Source organism: Syngnathus leptorhynchus, chromosome 9, assembly GCF_054491065.1.
Source record: "Syngnathus leptorhynchus isolate UIUO chromosome 9, UIUO_Slep, whole genome shotgun sequence".
NCBI classification, from domain to species: Eukaryota; Metazoa; Chordata; class Actinopteri; order Syngnathiformes; family Syngnathidae; genus Syngnathus; species Syngnathus leptorhynchus.
Window position 1 is genome coordinate 13690645 of NC_141203.1, and position 24021 is coordinate 13714665.

General features: G+C 46.9%; 1 protein-coding gene across 2 annotated transcripts; it reads right to left on the minus strand.

Annotated features, from left to right (window-relative positions):
* Nucleotides 1-40: 40 nt before the first annotated feature.
* Nucleotides 41-19739, minus strand: col5a2a (collagen, type V, alpha 2a). 2 transcript variants are annotated; one of them, XM_085920331.1, is made up of 55 exons: nucleotides 19530-19739; nucleotides 13044-13280; nucleotides 12827-12846; nucleotides 12715-12747; nucleotides 12603-12635; nucleotides 12459-12512; nucleotides 11959-12051; nucleotides 11769-11840; nucleotides 11573-11617; nucleotides 11015-11068; nucleotides 10882-10935; nucleotides 10760-10813; nucleotides 10619-10672; nucleotides 10456-10509; nucleotides 10294-10338; nucleotides 10082-10135; nucleotides 9910-9954; nucleotides 9782-9835; nucleotides 9575-9673; nucleotides 9395-9439; nucleotides 9226-9324; nucleotides 9093-9146; nucleotides 8898-9005; nucleotides 8715-8768; nucleotides 8502-8600; nucleotides 8347-8400; nucleotides 8167-8265; nucleotides 8038-8091; nucleotides 7874-7927; nucleotides 7734-7787; nucleotides 7550-7603; nucleotides 7375-7419; nucleotides 7196-7294; nucleotides 6945-7052; nucleotides 6761-6814; nucleotides 6456-6509; nucleotides 6320-6373; nucleotides 6166-6219; nucleotides 5964-6071; nucleotides 5818-5871; nucleotides 5647-5700; nucleotides 5251-5412; nucleotides 4900-5007; nucleotides 4701-4808; nucleotides 4570-4623; nucleotides 4387-4494; nucleotides 4094-4147; nucleotides 3891-3998; nucleotides 3497-3550; nucleotides 3308-3415; nucleotides 2846-3155; nucleotides 2477-2658; nucleotides 2005-2247; nucleotides 1736-1899; nucleotides 41-866 (listed from the first exon to the last, which is right to left on the minus strand). In XM_085920331.1, the coding sequence occupies exons 1-54, from the start codon at nucleotides 19612-19614 to the stop codon at nucleotides 1753-1755; spliced, it is 4497 nt and encodes a 1498-aa protein (XP_085776457.1). In that variant the 5' UTR covers nucleotides 19615-19739; the 3' UTR covers nucleotides 41-866; nucleotides 1736-1752. The 2 variants fall into 2 exon arrangements, with proteins under 2 accessions (XP_085776457.1, XP_085776456.1); XM_085920330.1 differs by having other exon boundaries at nucleotides 41-1899.
* Nucleotides 19740-24021: the final 4282 nt, after the last annotated feature.

A 24021-nucleotide genomic window follows, 5' to 3' on the forward strand; every position in this document is an offset into this window, starting at 1 on the left:
AAAAGTCATCGCTTTGTCATCTGAAACAACAACAGGCGGAGTGAATGAATTGCAATGTTTATTTCAAAGGATGAAACTCAAATGCATCCAGTGTGGGCAAAAAAAGGAAAATGGGTTTGTCTTCCTTTTGCCTTCTCTGCCTCAGAAAGGTTAAAAAAAACCTAAAATAAATAAGTCGGAATGAGCACCAGATGATCACATTAGAATGACTGGAAGGCACATTGAACAGCTCAAGTTACAAAGCAGCCATCCTGTTGTACTAAATACAAATCTTATCAATACAGTTTGTCAATATGTGTGCAAAAAGACAAAATTAACATTCAAGCAACAAATTCTTAAATTAACATGACAAGAGTTTAGGGGATTAACAAGCATTTTGTTTAATTTGTTGCATAGCAGGAGATACAAAGCAAATAGGCACTCATAGCCACCTCGGTCTATTCAAAGAAAAAAATGGTAAATGATTTGAAGATTATATAAAAACCCAGTTTAATGAAAAGGGACAACCGACATGCATAAAAAAAAAGCAGAATAAGCTGTGCTACCGTTGACTGTTTCAGTACTATTAGAAGTAAAAAAAGAAAAACATTACAAAGCACGACGGAAGGTTCCGCACCGTGATAACTTGGAGGAGTTAGCATCATGCTACTTCACAAAACAGCGGCGCCTAGATATGGAAAAAAAATCTTGCACGGGTGGATGTCAGTCTCGGTGACGAGGTAGCTAACAAAGGAAATGGCAATCGGGATATTTTTTGGGGGGTGTGGACATCTGCAGAGTCCTCCTTGGATTAAAATGAAAAAGAAAAATGGCCGACGTGTTCCCAGATAGGTGGTGTGTTGGAATCTTTGCTGTTCTGCGCTGAGCTATCAAAGAGATGAACAATCTTTTAAGATTTAAAACACCTTGTGTGTGTGTACCAGGCCATAAAATTGTACAATTGGGCGTATTTTTGGAATATTGACTTTTTAATAGCTTTTATACCAACTGTTGGGTGGGTCATCAAAGTCAAAAGGGAAGCAAAGCTGCGGGGAGTTTTGTTGGACACACATTTAGCATTAGCATTAGCCTCTGATGCATGGTGGAGGTATGGACACACTTGGAAATTTGGGGGTGGATGGATTTGCAGCACCCAATCGACACAAGCATGAAGTGCTGCTTCCGTCTTTCTGTGGCTGGTCATTTATTTTCCCCCAAACTGTGGGCTGCGTATCCGTTAGTAGAAACCGCTTACCACGGTTGAGCCCGAGAGCCGCCTCTGGGTAACGAAAGCTTTACTCCGCATTGCTTTGGCAGAATGCCACGAGACGGGACCGCCCCCTCATAATAGGCTAAGTTTGTTGGCTCTTGAGGCACCTCGATGAAATTGCAAAATGTCCCCCTAAGTTGCTCCACTGCATGGTAAACAAGGTAAACATTTCAAATTTATAAGTCTTTATTTGGACATTTACGTTTTAGTGGTGAAAAAAAACAAAAAAAACAAATCAGGAAACGTTGGACCTCAATGAGGCAGAAAGTCAAGACATACATAGTAAAACGAAAGGGAATGCTTTGAATGGCACCAATTGTTAATTTGTTGGAATTTTTCAAACTTTCTGCGCATAGCTTTGAAATCTTTGGATGTGTTCAGAGTTGAAAGGCACAATAAATATCTCGCCACAGGGCCAGAATAGTCCTCAGTACTCGTATGTACAATGTGGCTGATCGGGGTCAGCTGTCAGTTCAATAGTCTCACCATGTGACGTTTTGGTTCTATAAGAAGCACACTGGCCCGATATCGATGCCAAACTCTTGATTGGGGCCGCCAATGTCCACAGGGGCGAGATCCACAATGGGAAGTCGGGCGGTTTTCTGTGTCCTGTACTCAAACACTGTCTTGCCCCAGTTGCCGTTTGCTTGCTGGAAAAGGACAAGAAAAACAAACAAACAAACAAACAAACAAACAAACATTTGACTCATTCGTTAGCACGTATGGAAGCTTGGAAGTGGGATGAGCAAACTTACAGTGCAGGAGTCTTCCACCACGGTGTATCTGAAGCGGTTGTTGCCCTCGGCTTTGAGCTCCAGGTCGTTGGAGGCTTTGAGGACCACGGCCTTCTTGAGGTTGCCCGCCTTCTGATCCTTGTAACCCACAGAGTTCTTGCAGTGGTAGGTGATAGACTGAGACGCTTCTTTGGACAGTAGGCGAATGAAGGTCATCTGCACTCTCAGGGCATTTGCAGACTGCTCTTTGTTGCCGTAAGTAAACTGCAATGAGACGCCACAACCAAAGGAAGTGATGCAGGCCGGCCGGGGGATTTGCATTTTAATTGACTGTATTGTGGAAAATCTACAACCGCGGTAATCCTGCCCCCATTGCAGGTGGTACAGTCCAGACCAGCCCCACAACCGGGTGAAAAATATGTGCAATTGTTGGAAAAAATGCAAACACAAAGGTGAAGCCATCGTGAGAAAAAAATGTTTTCAAAGCACTCACAAGTGTTCCTCTGTTGATGTCAGCTCCAAACCACACAGGTTTGTTCTTGGAAGAGCTCCACCAGTTTTTACGAGGTAGGCTGGCTGGGTTGGCGGAGATGCACGTCTCCCCGGTATCCAGGTTGCAGTACACTTTAATGGCATCCTCAGCGCTGCCTTGGTTAGGGTCCACCCAGAATTCTCCTGTATCACAGAGGGAAATAAACGGCTAAGTGACAGAGTTTAAGTCTGTAAAAACAAGCCAGTTTGCATTTGAAGATTCACTGCAAGCCCTCCCAGTTAACATGGATTTGACATCAATAGCTGTCAATGGCAGTCAAAGACTTGGCTCAGGAACCTTCAGTTGGGAATAGCGTCTTTGGTCACTAACCGCTCTTTTTCGAGGGGTAGCATCTCTTGAGATCATCGCAGGTCCTGGCAGGGTGCTTGCGGCTGCCGTCTGGACTCTTCATGCTGTCCATCTGGCTGCTGAGAGCTTTGAGGGTGGCCTGCACGCCAGGGTCCACCGGTAAGACGCTGGAGTTGTTGGTGTTGGGTTGAGCCTCATCTTCGCTGAACTCTGGTGGTGGAGGGGGGGCATCTTCGTAATCGTGAAGGCCTCCAAACAAATCGTCCATAGCTGCCACGGGAGGTCCTGGTGGTCCAGGAAGGCCTGGGGGTCCAGGTTCTCCTGGAGGGCCCTGTGTTTCAAGGAAGTTAGTTACACTGTATCGTGCAAGATGTGCAAAAAGCTCAACCACCAAACTGTTGAAAACATGTTGAGCAATTTATGTGCGGTTTCAGTTTTTACTAGTTGCTTCCACTCTTTCATGATTGTCTCATGAGAAAATACCTCAGGTCCAATTTCTCCTGAGATTCCACGTGTTCCTGGAGGTCCCATGGGCCCAGGCTGTCCAATGTATCCTTCTTTTCCAGGCGGCCCGATAGGACCAGGTGGCCCCTGAAAATTATCCAAGTACAAACAGTAAAAACAATTGTCGTATCAAATAATTAAGGAAATGAGAGGACGTTTTTCAATTACCCGTGCACCATTTGGTCCAATGATTCCAGAAGCTCCCTGTTCACCTGTTGTACCCTAAAAGGCCAAAATATTATTTTGGATGGTCTTGTTTTTTTAGACACAAATCTTAATGGAAAACAATCACATGTGAACATGTATGTCAGAGGTCCTCAAGCCTGTTCCCGGAGGGCCAGTGTCCTTCTTGATTTCTATGCCTCCTACCGTTATGCAGCTTCTGCAGACCTTGCTGACTATCCGACCATTTGAGACATACTGTATCTAACACGCTGGACACCAGCCCTCAAGGAACAGGCTTCCCTGATGTATGTTACCAGCAGAGCAATGTTGCTTCTTGCGGCAGTCTCTAAGTAGAAGGAATACATTTCTGTGATTGCTGTGATAAGCTGGAACTTACAGGAGGCCCAGGAAGACCCTGCAAACCGGTAAATCCACGATGACCCTTCTGGCCTCTCTCTCCATGATCACCCAGATCACCCTTATCTCCACGTGGTCCTTGGGGTCCCTGCGATACAAGTGCACAACAAGTTATGACTGATTGAAAGCCGCAATGGTATTGCCTTCCAACATCAATTTCAAGTCAGGGAAGAGCGAGCTCACCACTAGTCCTCTCTTTCCTGCCGATCCGGGAGGACCAACAGGTCCTCTGGAGCCCTGCAAAATAAAGAAAAAGGCTTCAGGGACTGCCAACACCTCTGCTCCTACATTTTAATACCCAAATCCTTCCAGCATGTGGAGTTGAGTTCATTCAAGCACTAACATGTCCTCAGAATGTTTTAAATGAATCAGGCTTAAGATACAAGACGCAGTTGTACCACGAGGGAGAGACAAAGTGATACTCTGACTACCTTTGGGCAAACAAGATACACGTAGTATGAGAAAAATCAGCTTACAGCGTGGCCTCGTTTTCCAGCTTCCCCAGCTACACCAACGGGACCCGAGGGGCCCGGAAGTCCCTGAGGACCAGCCAAACCCTCTGGACCATGATCCCCTCTGTCTCCCTGCAAAGGTATCAACAATTGGTTTCTTGCAACATTTAAAACCGCTTACATATTAACGTCCTCTTTTGATCGTACCCGTTGTCCAAGAACACCTTCTTTGCCTGGTGGACCATCGGAACCAGCGGGGCCCTGAGGATCAAAGACAAGCATGAAGGCGCAAAAAACGTACTTGGACAACCACAGACACAGTTCGAAAGACTACTGACATCAGGACCGGGATCACCACGTGGTCCATTGGCACCTGGAACGCCAACTGGTCCCGGAGGACCTTTGTCTCCGGTTGATCCAGGGGATCCCTGTTTTCCTGGCAGTCCCTAAAAGTCAAAAAGACTGGTGAATGCACCGACCAATTTTGCTGTATAACATCTAATGTATGGAAGCGTCATAACAAAAGCAGATACTGACTGCTGGCCCTGGGAGACCTGGCATTCCCCGTTCTCCTCGTGCACCTGGAAGACCCACAATGCCTCTCTGTCCTGTAGTTCCCGCTGGCCCTGGAGGACCATCAGGACCCTAAAGTAAAGTTCACAAACACAATATTTAATACTGAGAAATTCCAACGTTAGCTCATTGAGCTGGTTCTGTGTTTTAACTGCAAATTGAATATGTTTATTGTACACTGACCTATAAAAATCCTAAAGAAACTACACAACACTCGTGCTTTAATTCAAATTGAAAATTGTGTGGAGAACATGTTAAGATGAGCTGGTGTAATTCAATTCAGAGTATTTTCCCCAACAAAAGAGTCACTCCAACCGTAGGGCCGTCTTCTCCAGAATCTCCCTTGTCTCCTGAGGTTCCCGGAGGTCCTGGTGGTCCTCGCTCTCCTTGTCTTCCATTTGCTCCATGGTCACCACGAAGACCGGCAGGACCCTCTTTTCCAGGTGCTCCCAGTGGTCCAGGTTCACCAATTGGACCCTGAGGGGATTGTGTGTTCATGATAGGGAACCTGATCAAGACTGTCACTATATTTTATATGGTTTACGCACAACAGGTGTCCACAAGTTAAAAACTGTTTTGTGCTTCATGCGTCCTTACTTGAAAATGTATCATATGAGCTGTACTCCTTCCATTCAAGCAAAACCGCTAAATCCTGACACATATTTGGTATTCCAGATTGGTCTGGAATGCCTGAAATACTGCAATACTTACAGTTGGACCTGGTGGGCCAACTCTTCCTGCAGATCCAGGGAAACCGGTGGGCCCCTAGGGACAAAACATGACACAAGATCATTGTTGTTAACGTTCCTCCTTTTGCTCACTGATTGCTTTATGTTCAGTCACATGATCAAAACATTTTTTGTGATTATAAAATTCCCATACCGGTGCACCCTGTGTTCCTCTTCCGCCTTTTAGTCCAGCAACACCAATCGGCCCCTTGAAAATGAGATCAAACATTTGACTTGTATGCAGGAATTGCTTTGATTAACATTTAGAAACGCTGTCGGCTTGTCATTATTATAACGTACAGGAGGACCATGAGCACCAGCTAAGCCTTGCGGTCCAGGGGATCCAGCATCTCCTTTCTGGCCGGGTTCCCCTGTCTCCCCTTTTACTCCAGGCTGGCCATCGGGACCCTGTGATGAAATAGTAAAAGAGGCACCGGACCTTTTTTAAAACACTGCCTCGGGTAATGTTCCTGTGTCCTCGAGGCAATCAATGACAACTTACAGGCGGTCCAGCAAAACCAACTGAACCAATTGGGCCAGGGTCACCTCTGGCTCCCTGCAAACGATGAGCAAATTGTCAGCCTATATTGTTTGCAGTAACCGGGACTATGCAATAAATTGCACCTACGCAATTAAATCACTGGCACAATACTCACAGGCACTCCTCTAGAACCTAGAGGTCCAGCAGGTCCTTTAGGTCCAGGTTCTCCCTGAAATATGTCACATACTTACTTAAATTGCTCCAGATGCATTGTCCTTTGAAAAGCAGTCATAGGTTCTGAAAAACACTACCTTTTCACCACTGGGCCCTGCAGGTCCTAATGGGCCAACTGGTCCAGGTGCACCCTGAAAACACAGGAAATGCACAGACATTTAAATATACCGTTGGCCCCATTGCCGTTCAGTGGTGAAAGCCAGTAGAGATAATATCATGGCTTGAGCATCCATGTTTTTTTTCTGAGGGGGCTTTGAATCGTTCCAGTTATGGAAGCACAAAGTGAACTTTAGGTCCTCAGAAACAAAAAAAGAAAAACAAGTTCATCTGGAGAGAAAAAAACTCCCAATGTGTGACATGGGTCAAGAATACAATTGCTCACCCTTGCTCCGTCATTTCCAGGTGTACCTTCTGAGCCTTTCTCACCAATGGCTCCCTGCACATAAGACAACACAATATTGCGAGTGTTCACTTTGGGTTGTACCTCAATCACAACTCCATTCATTCGAACTTGCTTCTTCCAATTTCACAAGCGAAATAAAATCGAAAATAATGGGAACACTTACTCTGTCACCTTTCGGTCCAGATGGGCCAGAAATGCCTCTTTCCCCTGGCATCCCCTGAAGACCTGGAGGACCCACATCACCAAGGGCACCAGCAGGACCAGGACTACCCTTCATGGACAAGCAGAGAATGTCACTTCAATACATAATGTCTCCTTAGCTAATTTAGTGGCTGTAGCGAATCGATCTTGCCTATCGACAACAACCTACTACGAATTTCACGTTGAATCTTGACTGTGCTTGACATCTTTTACCTTTGGCCCGTCGGGACCAGGAGCTCCTGGGATTCCCTTGGGTCCCTGCAGACCAACTGGACCCAGCTCGCCTCTCTCCCCTGGAGTGCCGCGCTCACCCTGCGGAAGAAACCCAACCAGTTCTCAAAGGATACCCACACCATGCATTAAGGACATTCTGAGAAATAAAGTCCACCTACCCTAGGTCCAATTTGGCCAACTGCACCAAGCTCTCCAGGAATACCCTGAAAGAAAAATATCACATGCTTGCTAAGTAAACCCGTATATCACTCAAAATCATAAAATGTTATGATTGTAATCACTAATAAGATAAAGAATGTGATTGCATCAATTTTTAACTTAAATTATACTCACGAGGTCACCTGGTTTCCCAGATTCTCCAGGGGGACCTTGATTTCCTGGTAAACCCTGATCAAACAATAGACACATCAGTACCTGATATTTTTCTGAACAACATTATAAATGTTGACAAAATTTAGCTCTGTCATTAACATGGCCAATGCCTACTGCAGTTAAATGAGATACTTGGCTAACACACCTGGAATCCATTTACACCTGGGGGTCCCTGTTCTCCTCTGTCACCCGCAACACCCTGTTGATTGATTTAGTATTTAGCACTTTAGTCAGTTCTGATAATGGTAGAGGAGCCAAAAGGACTTTAAAGGTGATAGCGCTTACTGATGGGCCTGGTGGACCGGCAGGTCCAACCTCTCCATCTTTTCCAGGAGGACCCTGAAGGACAAAAGCACAAAGGTCAGTCCTGGAAAATCAAATTGATGTCATAGTCAAGTTTCAAGACAAAAAAACAACAACAACAACAACACACATTCCAGCTTACTCACCCTTTGACCAGCTACTCCAGCAGATCCTTGTTCACCTGTCTTTCCCGGATCCCCCTTTTGAAGGCAGCACATGTTTGGAATTTGAGATCAACACGTAGGTGAAATGGGTAGCTTCAAAATGGGACTTACATTAAATCCCTTGGGGCCTGGTATTCCCATCGTTCCTGCAGGTCCTCTGTTGCCAATGGAGCCCGCAGGGCCTGGGCGACCATCTTCACCAGGCCCACCCTAAATGACAAGCGAAGCCATACATAGACTTAACCCAATTCCCACATATAATGTCAAAAGGGATAAAGGACATTCACATACCACTGGCCCTGGCTTTCCCTCTGCCCCCTGCACTCCAGGAGTACCAGTAAGACCCTTTGGAGAGCACATTGAAAGGTCAGCGATGGAAACGTTTAAGACTGACCCGATGGACCAACGGAGACTGCTGCTAAAAATGTCAAAGTTGTCAGTGTTACCCTTGCACCTGGTAGACCAGGTTCTCCTGTACGACCAGGGTCTCCTAAGGAACCCTTTGGTCCTGATGGGCCTGATATTCCACGATCTCCCTGAGAACCCTTCAGATATAAATACAATATAGATGGAATTTATGAAATATACACCATAATTACACAGACAAATGTATATAAGGCAACTTGAAATGGAGTCGTGATATAAAAGAAGAACTCTACCTTGGGTCCAGGCAAACCATCTGCACCGGGGAATCCTCGATTACCTGGGGAACCCTGTAAACACAGCCAAAGTTACCCTTTGATTCCCAATCATGTCAAAGACAAACACTGCTAATAAGCATATGGTAGCTTTGAGACTTCTAAATGCCGAAGGTTACGGCCTGAAGATGAATGATGACTCACTCTCTCACCAACAGCACCAATTGGACCAACAGTTCCTGGGTCTCCCCGAAGTCCTCGCTTTCCTTCCTCACCCTGGGGGCCAAGCACTCCCTGGGATCCTGGGGGACCCTAGAAATATGACACCGGAGGGGAAATGAATGACAGACGTGACCTCTGTGACACGTATGAGCAATACAGTGTATGAGATCATCTTACAACTTCTCCTTTGGGTCCAGCCTCCCCCTTAAATCCTGGTACACCAACATCTCCCTAAACAAAAACAGAATATCAATCAAAAGCAATCAACCATTGGCAAAATGCAAAATCCAACCTGATGTAGTCAACGTACCAGTTGTCCTTTGATGCCAGGCTGGCCTGTGCTTCCTTGAGGTCCGGGAGGTCCCGAGGGTCCAAGATGCCCGCCTGGGCCTTGTGGACCAAGGTTTCCCTGTAATAGTTCAGCCTTGTAATCCAAGCCTTTTGACATATTTTTATTTCAATTGCGTTGTTTTACATACCACTGGGCCTTTGGTTCCTGGGCCACCATCTGTACCCATAGGTCCCTTTGGATGCAGAACACGAGCATTTGGGTGACACGTCATAGGAATATTGCATATGCATATCAGTCTTTAGAATTGACAAAAGAAAATTCCAAATGTTTCCTGTGTTGAGAAGTGTGACATGAAAGAAGGCATTACCCTTAGGCCAACTGCTCCAGGTCTCCCCAGATGACCGGTCTCTCCTCTTTGCCCTTGAGGGCCCTCTGGACCCCGTACACCAGTGGGGCCAGGTTGTCCCTACGATACACAAACACAGATGAAATACAAGTACATAGAAATCAAAATGTTTTCTTGTTTTTAAATTATACATCGGATCTCCTTGAGCATGTCATTGGAGGAACTTGCCTTCATGCCTGGCGTTCCCGGGTATCCGGGAGGGCCACTGAGACCCAGGGGACCCTGCAGACCAATACAAATTATAAACAAAGTTATACTCAACCTCCTTAAAGTCAAATGGGTGATAGCTGACTTACAATTGGACCTGGTTTTCCAATGTTACCAGGTAGGCCACGTTTACCCTGGGATCAAAAAACAGCCAAACAAAAACCTGTTAGTCATGAAATGTATTTGTCCTCATACTCAGTCATGCCTGTGGTGAGAAGATATCGTGGCAGAAAGTTTCCCCAGAAATGATTTGCTGCATACCGCTGCGCCACCAGGGCCAGAGCGGCCCCTTTCTCCAGGCATCCCAGCAGGACCCTGTAAACACAGAGCTTGATTGTTTTTACTGTCCTCCAATTCCAACGTGTCGTTTGGTCCATAAATTCCGGTATTTAGCAACATGTGTGGTTATTTTGCAACAACTGTTCTAGCGATAGTCAATACAAGCTCATTGGATAATTAGCCATGATACTGACCATTGGTCCAGGTGCTCCCATTGGACCAGGTGGCCCTGTGGAACCCTGAGAAGGCATTAAGAAACATTGATTATATTGTTGTCCTATCCAAAGGGAACATGAGCCTTTCAGGTCTGCTTAATATGCATACGATTTGCCAAACCAACACCAGCCTCATTATACCTTGGATCCAACAGCTCCATATTCTCCTTTTTGCCCAAGAAGTCCTGCGTGTCCCTAATAAAAACGATGATACGTCATCTTAATTGGTATAAATGCAGGAAAAACATGGTATAAATTGTAGAGTATTGACATCACGTTAACCAGTGAAAACACTTTCACTCACTCTGTGACCTTTTAGCCCAGGAGGCCCTGGTGTACCTGGAAATCCTCTTGCTCCCTAAAATGAGTCCAAATATTGTTGGTGAATTATGATTATCCTTCAACACGGCACAACAGGGTCAGAGCCCAGGACAAATGTTCATACTTGGGAACCTGGGAATCCAACTTCTCCGCTATTTCCTGGCTTGCCTGCTTCACCCTGTGTGAGGACAATGGGTCAACAAAGACTGCTGCCGTTTGCAGTAAGATATTTCAGGCTTAACATACGTCTTCTCCTGGTTTCCCTGAGGGGCCCTCGGGTCCTCTTTGCCCAGGCGGACCCTAAAAATGCACATTTCCCTTGTTAACATTTGGACAACTGCATAGTATCTGCTCATGGAAAATGGAGAGGCCGTTATACCATGTGCCCTGGATCGCCAACATCTCCTGCAGGTCCTTGTGTTCCAGCCTGACCCTTTTCGAGACAAGAGAAACAAAGATTCAAGAAAGGTGCAAGCAGCAATGAACAGGTCCTTGCAGCTCCTTTTTTTGTAGAAATTGCTGAATTTGGCATTGACTGTTTGTTTCCTGTTGGCACTGCGGTCGTTCCCGAGTAGGCCTTTCACAGAGAACGAGCCTTGAAATTTTGCTGAAATTACTACTTCAAACCAAAATGGCTAACCCCCTGTTTTTTTTCCAAGTATGGGTCCAGGAGACATTTTGATTTCGCCCCGTTATGACAAACATTCCCACCAATAAGTGTCAACTGGTAAAACTTCTGTCAAGGATTCCAGAGGGTGCCAAAGAATTTTAGGGGTTAGGGTGAAGACAACTTTTAGTTCTAAAAGTACCGTACATGTCAAATATTATAATGTGCAACATGTTCATCGGGACTCAAGGGCACTTGTAGCAGCTGATGACGTTTTAGGCATATTGAGGGCCCCAAAAGGCGATTTGCTGGTCAGAATATTGGACTTACAGGGGCACCACTTTGCCCGGGAGGTCCTCTTGCTCCAGCTTCACCCTAAAGCAAACAAACAGTTGATCAAATAACCGTTTTCATTTCAAGGATAAAAAAAAAAACACAATAATGAACTTTGTGGAGGAGGGGGTTCAAAGCAATGAGTAAATTTCGGGGAAATGTTTTTTACATTTGTGTTGTGCGAACATCTTACCCTTGAGCCGGTCAACATGCTTTGCGGTGCATTCTTTCCTTCCAACACTCCGGCCATCTGCGAGCCGAGACCCTGCAGTTGAAGCGGACCATGAGTTGGTGTTGCATGAATAAGGGGGACGGAAAGGATTCTCTTGGACTCTTTGTATGTGGAGCATTGCAGTAGGTGGGGGTTGGTGATCATCACTTACTCCAGGATGAGTTGGGTGTCCAGGAGGTCCAGCTTCACCGGGCTGACCCGGAACTCCTGGCTCTCCATCGTAACCGGGAGAGCCTCGCAGTCCCTGGAAGCAAACGGAAGACTGTACTCGCACTGTCTGAACCTGTGTCATGTTGTGAGTCATAGTCTGGTGACCCGTCCAGGGGGTAAGCTTGCCTCCCACCCCAACGTTGTTTCTAGGGCAGACGCCACAAATGCTATGGAAAATAAGCTTGGCCAGAAAAGATGACTCTTATTTGGACAAGCTACAGTTTCCTGTCTTTTTCAAATGAACCGGGTTGATGTTCCCTTATGGCCAAACAAGGCTCTAAGCCTCAGCACCCTTTTTCAGCATGGACTGATTGCTGCTCTGTGACTGTGTGTTGCCCCTTTGATTGACTGTCAGCCAGTCAGCCTGCTAGGATTAGCTCCGGCTATTCCTCAAAACGTACAAAATGGATGGAGGCAAGGATTTAAGTGTCTGCAACTTACGGGCCTTCCTTTGTTTCCTCTGGGTCCTCTTGCTCCTGGACCACCAGGCGGTCCCTATGAGAGGCAAAGATGTAAATATGAGAATGCTTTGCATTGCACCTTGCAGTGTGTGTACCATCTGTAGCCTATTGCCAAGATGCTCACCATAGGTCCAGAACGACCTCGAATCCCAGTCACCTGCAGGTACAACCGGTTAGATTTGGCTTGGTTTTCCTTAATGGTCTGAGGAGACGTGTTAAACAAAGAGCATACTCACGATTGGGACCTCCCCAGGCTCTCCTTTCTGCCCCTGCAATCACAGACAGACAGATGAAACAAATCAAGCAAACCAAATATGTGGCTACACTTGTGTAAATCCGGTTGCCTACCTGGTAACCTCTGCCCCCACCTACAGACAAAACAAAAGCATACATTAGTAGTTTTCCCTGAATGCATTGTTTGTGTGGACTGTTGATGTAAGATGGGACAGGTACATGAATGGGGCAGAGCAATTTTACATTGCCAGAATGCTCTATTTGAACTGAAACTGAGATCAAATTATTTTGAAAAATATTCATCATTAGTTTCAGGTTGACTGTCTCTCACCATATGAGCCGCCGCCGCCGCCGCCGCCCCCGCCCCGGCTGGGGGTTTCACTCTGGCAAATGGGACAGCACTCTCCCTCGGGGACGACCACCTTCTCACAGTTGCTCAGCTCCTCGCACTGAATGTTGTCGCAGAGGACCTGGCCGTTGTCGCAGACGCAGATTCGGCAGGGCTCCGGCTTCCAGATGTCCCTGTTGGGGAACACTTGGCCATCTGCTTTGCAGCTGCCATCGCCTCCTAGGAGCACAGGAAAGGCCTTGTTGGAGCCGCCGGCTTGAGAGAGGAGGATCGTGCCATTTGAAAAGGCTCTGAATGCTCAAACTAACTTCCTATTTATTTGTCAGATAAAGAGGAAATTGGCATTTTCATTGCTTGCATGCAAGCAGTTGGGTATCAGGAGGGACGTTCCATCATTTCAAGATGTCACATTGATTAACACATTGAGTGTCAAGTTTCTACCATGTTGGAGCTCAGTCACTCTCATGTCAAAGGCAAAAAGGTAAGCGAAGATGCAGCATTAGCACAGAGTAGTCGCTGGTAAAAGTTGTCAACGTCAAGCCAGCAGCAACTCAGCTGTAGCAAAGAATGCAAACATGCTGTACACGGGAGAATTTACCCCAAATAACCAACCAAAAGGTTTTAGCACCCATGCTCAGGTAAACCAGGCGGAACCTGACGCTACAAACATGATGAAAAAAAGCTTCTGGAAAATGTTTCAGCAAAGCTCCCAGTTGCTAGACATGACATCATTTCCACCAGAGGATTCGTCTCTGAAATGAACTCATTGAAGCACACCAGAGAAAACCTTTTCAAGCGTTCATCACCTAACATTGTCGTCTTTGAAGAAAAAGCACGTTGTTTTTTGTTTTTTTTTGCCCACACAAAGCACAACTCTGATGACATTTTGCTATCTCCTTGTAAAATATCTGTTCACATTATTGTGGACAATAAAAAGAGCACAATGTCAAGCAAGCTATCAAACAAATCACCACTGGTTCCTTCTCCAGCCCCCAAACAGCAGGGGGCAGCTCAGCTGCAGGTAAGTCTTACCAGACCACCACAGGGAGAGCAAAGTTACCTGGCTTCTTCTTAAAGCAGGCGATGCATTTAGCATGCACAAGCCAAAACAATCCGATGATTATATTCCAGTGTTAAAGCAAAGTAAGAGCTCACGGTTACAGCAGCCGTTGACAGACTGAATACAAAAAAGGAAAGCCATATCCGAGAATGCCAATGTAAACGGTATTTGAGCTGCTCGTGCCTCGACATGACAAGAACGTAACGCGTGGCAATTAAAGGCTGTCCGTTACGTGCACTGTAAGGGAGTCTATGATTAAAGAATGAAAAATATTCATCAATCATTTTTTGGGTGTGTTGCAGGTGTGGAAAAATCGTCCAATCACCTTGACTGCCATCACACGACAACCTCGTGTACAACTGGAAAGGGATTTCTCGGTATTTCACAACATTGCATATTTCATGGAAGAGCCGCGTGGTTTTCAGTGGGGGTCTCAAAAGCCCGACCGCAAGTCTGGAAGAGTGAGATGTTCACCCCCGCCCGTGTCCCACGCTTTTCCATAAACGTACGAAGCACAGCTCGCTAATGACAAAGAATAAAAACCATCCGTGTGTCAGCGTGATGTGGATTTTCCACCAGGCAGCTCACAGAGGAGCCATTTTCCTCTCAGCGTCAAACAAAACATGGAGTCGGGAGCACGACCCGGGCCTCGCGACTTTTTGTGCACCGAAAGACGAATATCGCTTATATCTTCGCTAACCTGTGTACATATCATGCCAGACAAAGCCAAAAGCAGCCCCGAAGCAAACACGGCGTTTGCCGCCATTTGCTCAACCGGCTGCTTTGTTTTAAGGCTCTGGCCTGTTTAGCTTTGTAATGCGTTGAGGATTTGCCGCATTACTGGCTGTTGATAAGGCTTAGCGGCCGAGGTTTGAACACGCTCCTCTGCTTGGCCTCTCCAAACAAAAGTTGACATTCTCCAGAAAGGGAGGAGCTGTGTGCCAGGAAAGTTAAAACAGTGGACAGCTTACATGTTCGGGCTGCCCCCCCCCCCCTTCTCCAAAATGTCACTGTTTACGAATGGCCATGGTTTGCTAAGATGGAGCCTTGCTGGAAACCATGGGAGAATTTGTCTACCAGCGTTTTTACAACTTTAGACAGGTTAGCATGGCTCGCCATCTATTGGTTTGGTTTGGCCGTCAGTTCTCAAACTCAAAGACCAATTGAATTCCATAGGAATGCTGGTGGAGATTTATGAGCCCTTCTCTAAGAATCATTTTCTTTGGAGAGAGAGAGAAAACTGGAAAGATAAATCCACCACCCCTGACAGTTGTTGCAGGGTGTGAGAGGTGTTGTGACTGGCAGGAGGAATGATGCCTTGCCTGAAATGAAAAAGTCTACAAATGTCTCCATGGGCTCTGTCTCCATTTTGTTATAGTTGTGAGAAAGAAATGCAGCTGCTGGGATTTGGTGCTTCTATCCATGCACTGCATCGTATTTTACGCCCCCCCCAGGCCAGGAATGCTGGACCACTGGCAAGTATGAGATTACATTCACATGTTAGTATTTTACATTGAAAAAGCATTTTGTCATTCACTTTACAGGAGCTAACCGACACACCATACCCGCTTACGTCACAGGACGTAATGACTGACGCTCGAGTCAATCGAGTCGAGCCCTGTAAAAAGCGAGCGGCGCCATACGAGTCGTTTGCCGTGCTCGGACAACGTTTGTCTGAAGGTCAAAACGATCAGATGATGTTTATTTAATTCTTCTTATCTGAGCTCAGCCTTGCTATTGTTATTGGGCGACAAAAGCCGACGCGCTCAAGGGGATTGTGTATCTTCAAAGAAAACAGCAAGCCACCGTCGTTCTACAAGTAGACCGGCATTTCCAAGAGCCCGACAACATTTGATTGGTTTAATTACACAAGGTTTAATTCTCCTTGTTTTATGACTATAAACTCAACTCAAATCAACTGTTTCCAGGCTGTGTGAATGCAGAGGATTTGCAGGGCTTGTTGGAAGCCCCGCCCCTTCCCTCATCTCCAACACTCGCATACTTTACACAACATGTCATGCACATCTGTGTGGGCCGCGGCAACGCTTTGCTCGTGGTGGACACAGTCACCAATAAACCCCCTCAGCAACTCTTTCTGTTGTTTACGTTGAATTGAAAGAACAAGTTCAGAACAGCGCGTCAAATATGGAGATGAATGGTTGCCTTTGCCCCTTTCCTCAGGAATGTCTTTAATGGCCGTGGGTCAGTTGGACCCACGTGCGTGTTCCGTCGTCCAAAAGTATCGGAAAAGAAAAACGATCATTAAGCATTTGACAAACAAAGACATGAGCTCCAAATGATGAAAATACGATAATTGAACCGGGTCAAAGTGAACCAGGCCCAATAATGGTGTTCCAGAGCACCGGCGTTGTGCCCCAATATGGGAGAGTGTGCTCAAATACTAATGCAGCCCTTCTGTATCCCGCTGAAAAAGACAAAGCGCGCTTTTTAAATTCACGTCACCTTTAAAACGTGTCGGGTAATAGCAACATGCTTTACACACAAGCGAGGACCTTCCCCAAAATAATAACAATAGGCTTTGGAATTGGATTCAGAAATGTCATAGCTTACAACTAGAGCAGGCCTTTATGGGTCAAACACAAGATTGACGTGAATGTGTTCGTTTTTATAGGTATCGCAAAGACGTCAGCTTGAAACGAGGGAATCCTCCGGCCCAAAGCGCTTCCAATGGCTTTTGCAGGTGTTCGGCCGACAAACGGGAACATCTGCATTTCTGTCAAACGACAAGCGGAACCTTTGGATGGATTTGCGAAAGACATTTGAAACAACGCTAACGTCAAGCCAATAACAAAATGGGCTTCCATTGCAAAATCCATGTTACAAGATGAAAGAACAGAATCCTGCCAAGGAAGCTCTTCACATTAGTGAGAGAGAGAAAAAAAAGGTGTCTGTCCAACAAGCCGCAGAGCCCAAACACACGGACCGCATTGCAAAGCTTCGGCGGCCGGCGGGACCTCGCTCGGACTCCCGCAACCTGCAATTATGGCCTCCGCTCACCAATTTGTGGCTCTCGTCAAAGTGAGCTTGACTTGTTTTGAGGGACTGCCGCAAAGAACATTTACACTCACGCTGCTTGTTGCTCTGACAACACAGCGACGCGTTCAAATCTATCATGTCCTGATTGGTTTCGGTTCATCGACATTTTGCAGTGGGAAGATAATTAAGTGTGGCATTTTGTGGCAGTTGAGAGTTTTGGAGAGTAGCAAGTCAAGGCCAAACAAAACGGACGATGCCTAGGACAGCTTGTCCGTCACGCGTGGGTTGAAATGTTCCATTTCAAGTTGCCCTTCCGCATATCTGCCCGGCGACGGGGGCCCTTTCCTTTGCTAATATTTTCCAAATAGGGCCAAAGCGGCGAGTTTGAACATCTGGAAAGCATCGCTTCTCAGTTCTCCCCTCGTCACCACTGCTCCCCCCGTCCGCCCCGGCCTCCGTTTGTTGACTGCAATCGTTTGGTTCCCGTCCATCGATGCTCCTTAAGTCAGTGGCTTCGGCCGCCGAGACGAGACGAGCGACACCTCGACTGACGTGGCCCCTTTAGAACGGACACCCCGAGGCCAAAGTGTGCAACGATACCCCCCCCCCCCCAGAAACGTGTCACCGAGCCAGAGCTGAAAAATGCAGCGTGTGCTTTTAATGGAAGCCGTCTGCCGACCCGCTCCAGTTTGGCTGTTTGGACCGTGAAAAGCGGCGCAATTGTGGTGGAAAAACAACTGGAAACAATTTGCAAAAGCCCCAAAAAGTAGCTCATGTGCATTTCATTGATTTGGAAAAGCAGTTTCGAGCCATTTCGTTCTCTGAGAGGAGACGTTAACGTGAATATTAAATTAAAGTCAGCTCATTTACTTGAGCTCTTTAGTAGTTATTTACATTTGACATTTGGATTATGAGGAGAAGCGTTTCTCCAAGAGTTTGAGAATCCCTCATCAGTCATCCACAAAAAAAATAAGAAATCACGTGCAAGCAAGCTGTCCACACGTGCACGCATCTTACTTCCATCCAGCACCATGTAAGCGCACAAATGTGAGCTAGACCTTCAAAGCATCCCACCAAGTTCTCGCAAATCTTTCCAGCAAACCCGTTGCCCTCCAGACAACTTTTTTTTTTTTTCTGGATTGACTTTTCTGCCAAAAACCATTTGGACAGAAACGTGTCAGCTTGCAGCAATGCGGGCCTCATCGACGGCCGACCGCACGCGCTGGACTTTTCCATCTCAAAAGTTTCGTCACCGTTTCTTGATCTTTCTTCTCATGAACGATGCCATCCAATAATAAGTTCAAGTTAAAAAGATGAAACATATTTTCCTTTTGGAGAAAAAAGAAGCACCAGAGATCTCCACCGTTTCCGTGGAAGGATTACTTCAAGAGCCAGTTGTGCTACAAGGTTAGGAAAAAGTACAGGAAGGGAAACATCTACTAAAATGTGATTTTGTACATTTGTGCTTTGAATTGTTTCCCAGTGAAGAGCTAGCTTGATGGCTAGTCCACTCAAATATTCCAACGGCATCACCTCCACGGCTAAAATAATTCAAAAGGGCTACATTTCGTTCAAAATATCCATAATAGCCTACATTTACCACAAGGTGGCGCTCTATCATCAGCATTGTGCGAAAACAGACTCAGTTAACAACTACATAAAAAAAAGAAAAGAAAATTAACCAGCACAGTAGCTGCAGTGAGACAAGTGACATCATCACTGTGTGACGACGTCATGAGATCTCATTCTACTACTGAGGAATAAAAGAAAAAAGCACAGGTCAGCTAAAACAAGCACACTCAGGTGTTCCATCCCCGACTTTAGCAGACCCCCCCAACTCAACGCCCGAGTCCTCTTGGGCCTTCCCGTGACTCAGAGACTCCAGCCCACCTTCTCCACCAACGTTCCCGCCCCCCGCCCGCCCGCCTCCCCCAATCCTCAAGTCCCTTCCTTCACATCTGCCCCAAATTAACATAGCAGCGAGTCCATGTTCCCTCCCCGACGCCTTAGCAATGAAATTGTCTTTGCAGATGTACAATGTAGCGCAATGGTGGGGGGGGGGGGGGGGGAGCTGCGGGCTTGTGGTAAGACAGAATGAATGTTCCAATGATGCAAGTTGTGCAAGAGTCATGGAAAACCGCAAAGGTGCTTGTTTCCTTCTTCAATTGCAATTACTGACAGATGTCCACATTTCTCCGACGTCTCCCAACGTCCTAAAACAACAACTTTTTCACAGCTCATCCGACACAACGCATCCCCCGAGCATCTCCTGCGGCCGAGCGGGTCGCCCTGCATTGAAAGCACTGCCAAAGGTCTTGTTTGACATGAAAACAAGATGAGCACTCAGCTTTTTCAGCAGCACAGCAATCAGACGATCAAATAAACAATGCGAGGTGGCTCACTTTACTTACCATCATCCTGGCTTGTAACAATCAAAACCTGAGCGCTGGAGAGCAGCAAAAAAAGGAAAGTCCTCAAATGCACAAAGTCCATCATGAGCGAAAAAAGGGGGAGAAGGGGAGAAAAGAAAAAGAGGGGAGAAGAAAGCGATGAGCTTATGACTGCATGAATAGCAAGCAGCTTCTCTCCTTGTAAGCAACGAGCAGACCCAACCCAGACTGCTTGAGTGCTCCCTTCCCGTCCCGTCCCGTCCCTTCCCTTCTTTTCTTTTCTTTTTTTTCTTTCTGTAGTTACAGCTTTAAATGAGAAGAATGCTGGCCAGCCTAATTTTCCTCCCCCTTTTGTCAGCCCTCTCCCGTTCCATCCCATCCCATCTCGTTCCATCCCATCCCATCCCATCCCATCCCTCTGGCACTACAGCCGTGTTCACAACTTTCCGAGCCTTCTTTGTGCTCAACACCTTCAGGAGCATTTGTGATTCACTTTTCACGAGTGACAAAACAATCGTTTCGTAGTCATATTGTCGTTTTATTTGTCCCCCAGTATGAAATTGCTCATTTGGCAAATTTGTACATTGAAAAGATTGTTAGTAACAATGAAACGGGTGAACCAAGAAGATCCGATCCGCGTGTGACGTTTGGATGGCTGAACGTGAGTTAAACTGACCTGGAAACATTTTCGCTGTTGCTGAGGAACAGACGCGACAAGGGAGTTAAGGTCTCCAAATAATGACGGCTACCCCCGACTCTCCTCCCCTAATTTAATGGGGACAATTTCAGATCTGAACAAGCCACAAGTGTCGTCTGTACGCAATCGTAAAAACACTTGCATTCGACCGCATCAAACGACGAGCTTTTTTTCTCTTTGGGCGGCCATAAAACCGAGAATACCATTTACGGGCGCAATCCGCTAGCAAACACGCCAACTGTTGAGTCGGGCTCTCCGTGAGAGGTCATCTTTGGATGGACAAAGATCGGCACTGCGGGTGGCCATCAGAGTGGGTGGTCGACATGGAGGAATCCAAATTTCAAGGTGGCCACTGACCACGTGGGATCTGCTTCCCGTGACCTGCTCCAATCTTCAACCGCAAAATTCCCAGGTTTTGTTGAAAACACTCCGAGGCGCCACGTTACTGTAGCAAATATTAAGCGAGGCAAGTCGCCGCGAAATGACAAGTCGAGTCAAGTCCTCGCAAACACGTCAGGAGCCGGGTTCAGAAAGTCGGCGCACCATATTCACGCGTGACTTAGCACTGTCCTGCTGCAAGCTTGCTTTGCTAACTAACAAAACATCGTCCATGACTTGATTGTCTCATGCTAGCAAAGATTGGAAGAGCTGGAGAGAAGGTAAGTCGTGACTTCCTGAAGGAAGCTCGGGCCATCGCGTTCCCACTCCGTGCATGTTTCACTGACTGCCAAGGATGTCATTTCCCCAACATGCGCTTTCTCATCTGCTCAAGTCATCTTGCTCCCACCCCAACAAGCGCAACAAGACGCTCGAGGCCCATAAAACGCAGACCGAAACAAAACACCAGTCGGGAAAACAAGAAGAGTAAATGTGAGGCAAATCAAACGTGTTTGCAGTTCTTTGTCAGCGACGCTGTTGCCTGCCAACGTCTTGGGAATCACCAAATACACAGGATTCACTTCCCCTATCTGTCTTTAGCTCTTCCTCTTTGCCATGAAGTAAAGACATTTTAGTCAGCTGCTATAAAAAGACATTTGCATCTTGGCTCGCTCGCCGTTCCTACTCGTAGCGATTCCGGCAGCTCGATGAGCAAGACGGCAGAGCGCTGGAAAGTTAACCAAACAAGTCCCGGCAACAAAAAGGAATGCCGCTACGGGTGACAAATGATCACGCATAGCCAAAAGACTGCAGTCATCAGTCACACACTCGGGGAGCTTCTCCGAGCCAGAGTGGAAGAAATGGGAAAACAAAAAGTTGTTGTCAAGCCACTGGCGGAAAAGTCACAGCACCGCATTGAAATTTGTGTTCTGCGTTCGCCGCCCAAACTCATACAACCGTAGCGGAATAAGGTCGAGGCGATTATGGCACTCGTGGGTATTCCTGCCAATTTGGGCCGCAATTCCACCAGTGGGAGGAAATCTTTTTCACCTTGTGGAAAATGTGAGGAGGGCCGCGGCCCTGGCGCATGAGTCATTAGCCAGCTATCTTTGGGGGGTGGGGGCAAGTCTTGCCTCGGCCAGCCGGACTTGTTTACTTTGTAGACAGAAGAGTTGGGAGGCACATGAGGGGACGAGAGGACGGTCATTAAAGTTTCCGGGACCGTCTTGCGGAGTTGAACACGTGACCGCCCGCCCCGTGTCGGAAGTACTTCATTTGTCAAGTTCGCTGTTGGAGATTGACAGCTGCCATGGCCAATGGCCCATGACCAACTTGAAAAGCAGAAGGTTCCTACTCAATCCCAAGTTGGACTGATGCTTGGCTGTCTCCATTTTTCTGAAATGGACGGGAATGTGAGGAAAATGATCATTGCCATTGAGTGCCAAAGACAAATCGCTTGAAGGACACGCTTACCCTGAATTATTTGACCTAGGCCATGGCAAACTCAGTCAAAGTTCAGCTTTAACCAATTGCAAAGCTCTTTGCTCCAACAGCTGAGACATTTTAGATCACTGGGTTGAAAATGGCGGAGTAGCAAATGCAGAAGGCCTCCGAGCGCCGTTAACCGCAAGCTTGGAAGTAATTCTGCAAACGGAGGCAGAAAATGTCCAGAGCTTTTGGAATAACGCCGTCTCGTCTTACAGTCTATAGTGAAGGAGATGAGGTCAGCCCAAGTCTGGAAGTACAAAATGTGGAGGGTTAAAAAAAAAAAAAAAGCATTATTATTTATTGGAGTGACTCAGAGCTTGTCTAGCAATGGCGTCCTCTAGTGATGCCACATCTTTATTGGTTGGATTTTGCCTTTGTGGTTTCCACAGCCAAGGATGGGTGGGGATGGTGGAGGGGTCCCAGCACATTGCTCAGTGCAAAAACACAAAGCCGCTTCTGTCAACCAAATGACGCCTTATCATTGGCAGGGGCTCAAAAAAGTAACTTCAAGCCTCTCTTAGCTGGTTGTGCAGCTGGCAGACCTGAATCTCCGTAATGCTTTTTTTTCCACCGCAGAGAGAGCTGAAAGTCGCCGTGGTCGCCGAGCTGATTGAGGGATGGGGAAGCAAAGGTGACCTGAGGCAGATGGCAGATGCGTGAGTCATGACAGCCGTATTTGCAGAACTCTTGCAGTTGCTCCCGGGAAGGAGGGATCAGGAGCAGCGCCTGCAGCGCCTGCCGCTTATCTTTTGATTTCACCGACAGCGTGCTCGGCTTCCTCCACAATAATTCATGGAGCTCAGCTTTCTTATCGGGTACGGACCTGTTTGCTGTGAAAGGAAAAGCTAAGTGGGTTGCTCCACCAGTCAAGATGCTCGCTCGTTCCTTCAAAGCCAGCCTCCTTTATTTTTATTTATTCATTTCTTTAAATCTATATCTTTGTAGCTCTTCAAGTCGGCCTTAGTGTGCAACGAATGTACACTGAAGCTCAAGTCAAAAAATGACCTCATTGCTCCTCCCCGCCCCCCTCCCTTGAACTGGGAGGGCAGAGTCATTATCGTTGTTTCCTGTCAATGCAACTGGCCTGGAATCCCCCGCTTTGAATCAATTTAACCCTTAAAAGTGCTGAGTCATGGCCTCGAGTGCTGGCCAAGGGACAGAAAAGGTTGAGAGGGCAAAGCCTCCCATCTGGGCTGTGCGCTCAATGACGGACGGGGGGAAGCTCGCTGATCCTGGCTTGCAGCTGCCCCCCACTTTCCTCCAGGGAAGCGCGTCTGCTTTCTTCACATTGTTTGGCGTACAGCTTCCACCACAGCCATTTGCATCGTGCAACTGTTCCTTTAAGAAGTGGCTCAAAGCGAGCTCCCCAAAGTTCTGATTTTCATCTTCAGCCATGTTTACTTTCGACATAGTATCATTCGCCTTGCGCTCTGAGAAGGGGCCGAACATAAGCTCCGCCCGAAATACGCCTTCTAACGGAATGAGATGATTATTTGACGAGGTAATCCATCATCTGAACAAAAGTGGAAGGGGAAGGCCTCGCCGTGCCTCCCCCTTTCAAAAGCTGCGAGTCTCCACTTGCCTCGGCCAGATGAAGGACGCCTGATAAGAGTGCAGCGGTTCAAGAAAAAGGACAATCTGTGTTGTATTTTTTCATATTTTCACGAGAAAAAGCTGTGGGCTGATAGCAAACGGCGGGCCATGAGAAAAAGCTGCTGGCTGATAGCGAACAGCGGGCCACTGCCCTTTTCCTCGCGATAGTATTCCGATGGCATGACTTCATCTTCTGCACACAGAAGCTCCTTCATTTGAAATGCTGTCAGATTTTCTAAACCCGAGTAAGTGTGAGGCTCCGTGATTTACAGCCAGCCTCAGTGTTCAACGAGTCTCGCCCTTTTGAAGGATGAGCGCAAGTTTCCAGGTCACGCACGGTAGGTGTGTCACAAGTCT

What these genes read in the sequence shown, in the direction of transcription:
- col5a2a (XM_085920331.1), bottom strand. Translation starts at nt 19,614, where the DNA reads ATGATGGACTTTGTGCATTTGAGGACTTTCCTTTTTTTGCTGCTCTCC. An exon ending in CTGGGCTAAAAGGTCACAGA is followed by an intron (nt 10,510 to 10,618) that starts GTGAGTGAAAGT and finishes CGTTTTTATTAG; the next exon opens with GGACACGCAGGACTTCTTGG. An exon ending in ATGGTTTGCCTGGACCCAAG is followed by an intron (nt 8,601 to 8,714) that starts GTAGAGTTCTTC and finishes TTATATCTGAAG; the next exon opens with GGTTCTCAGGGAGATCGTGG.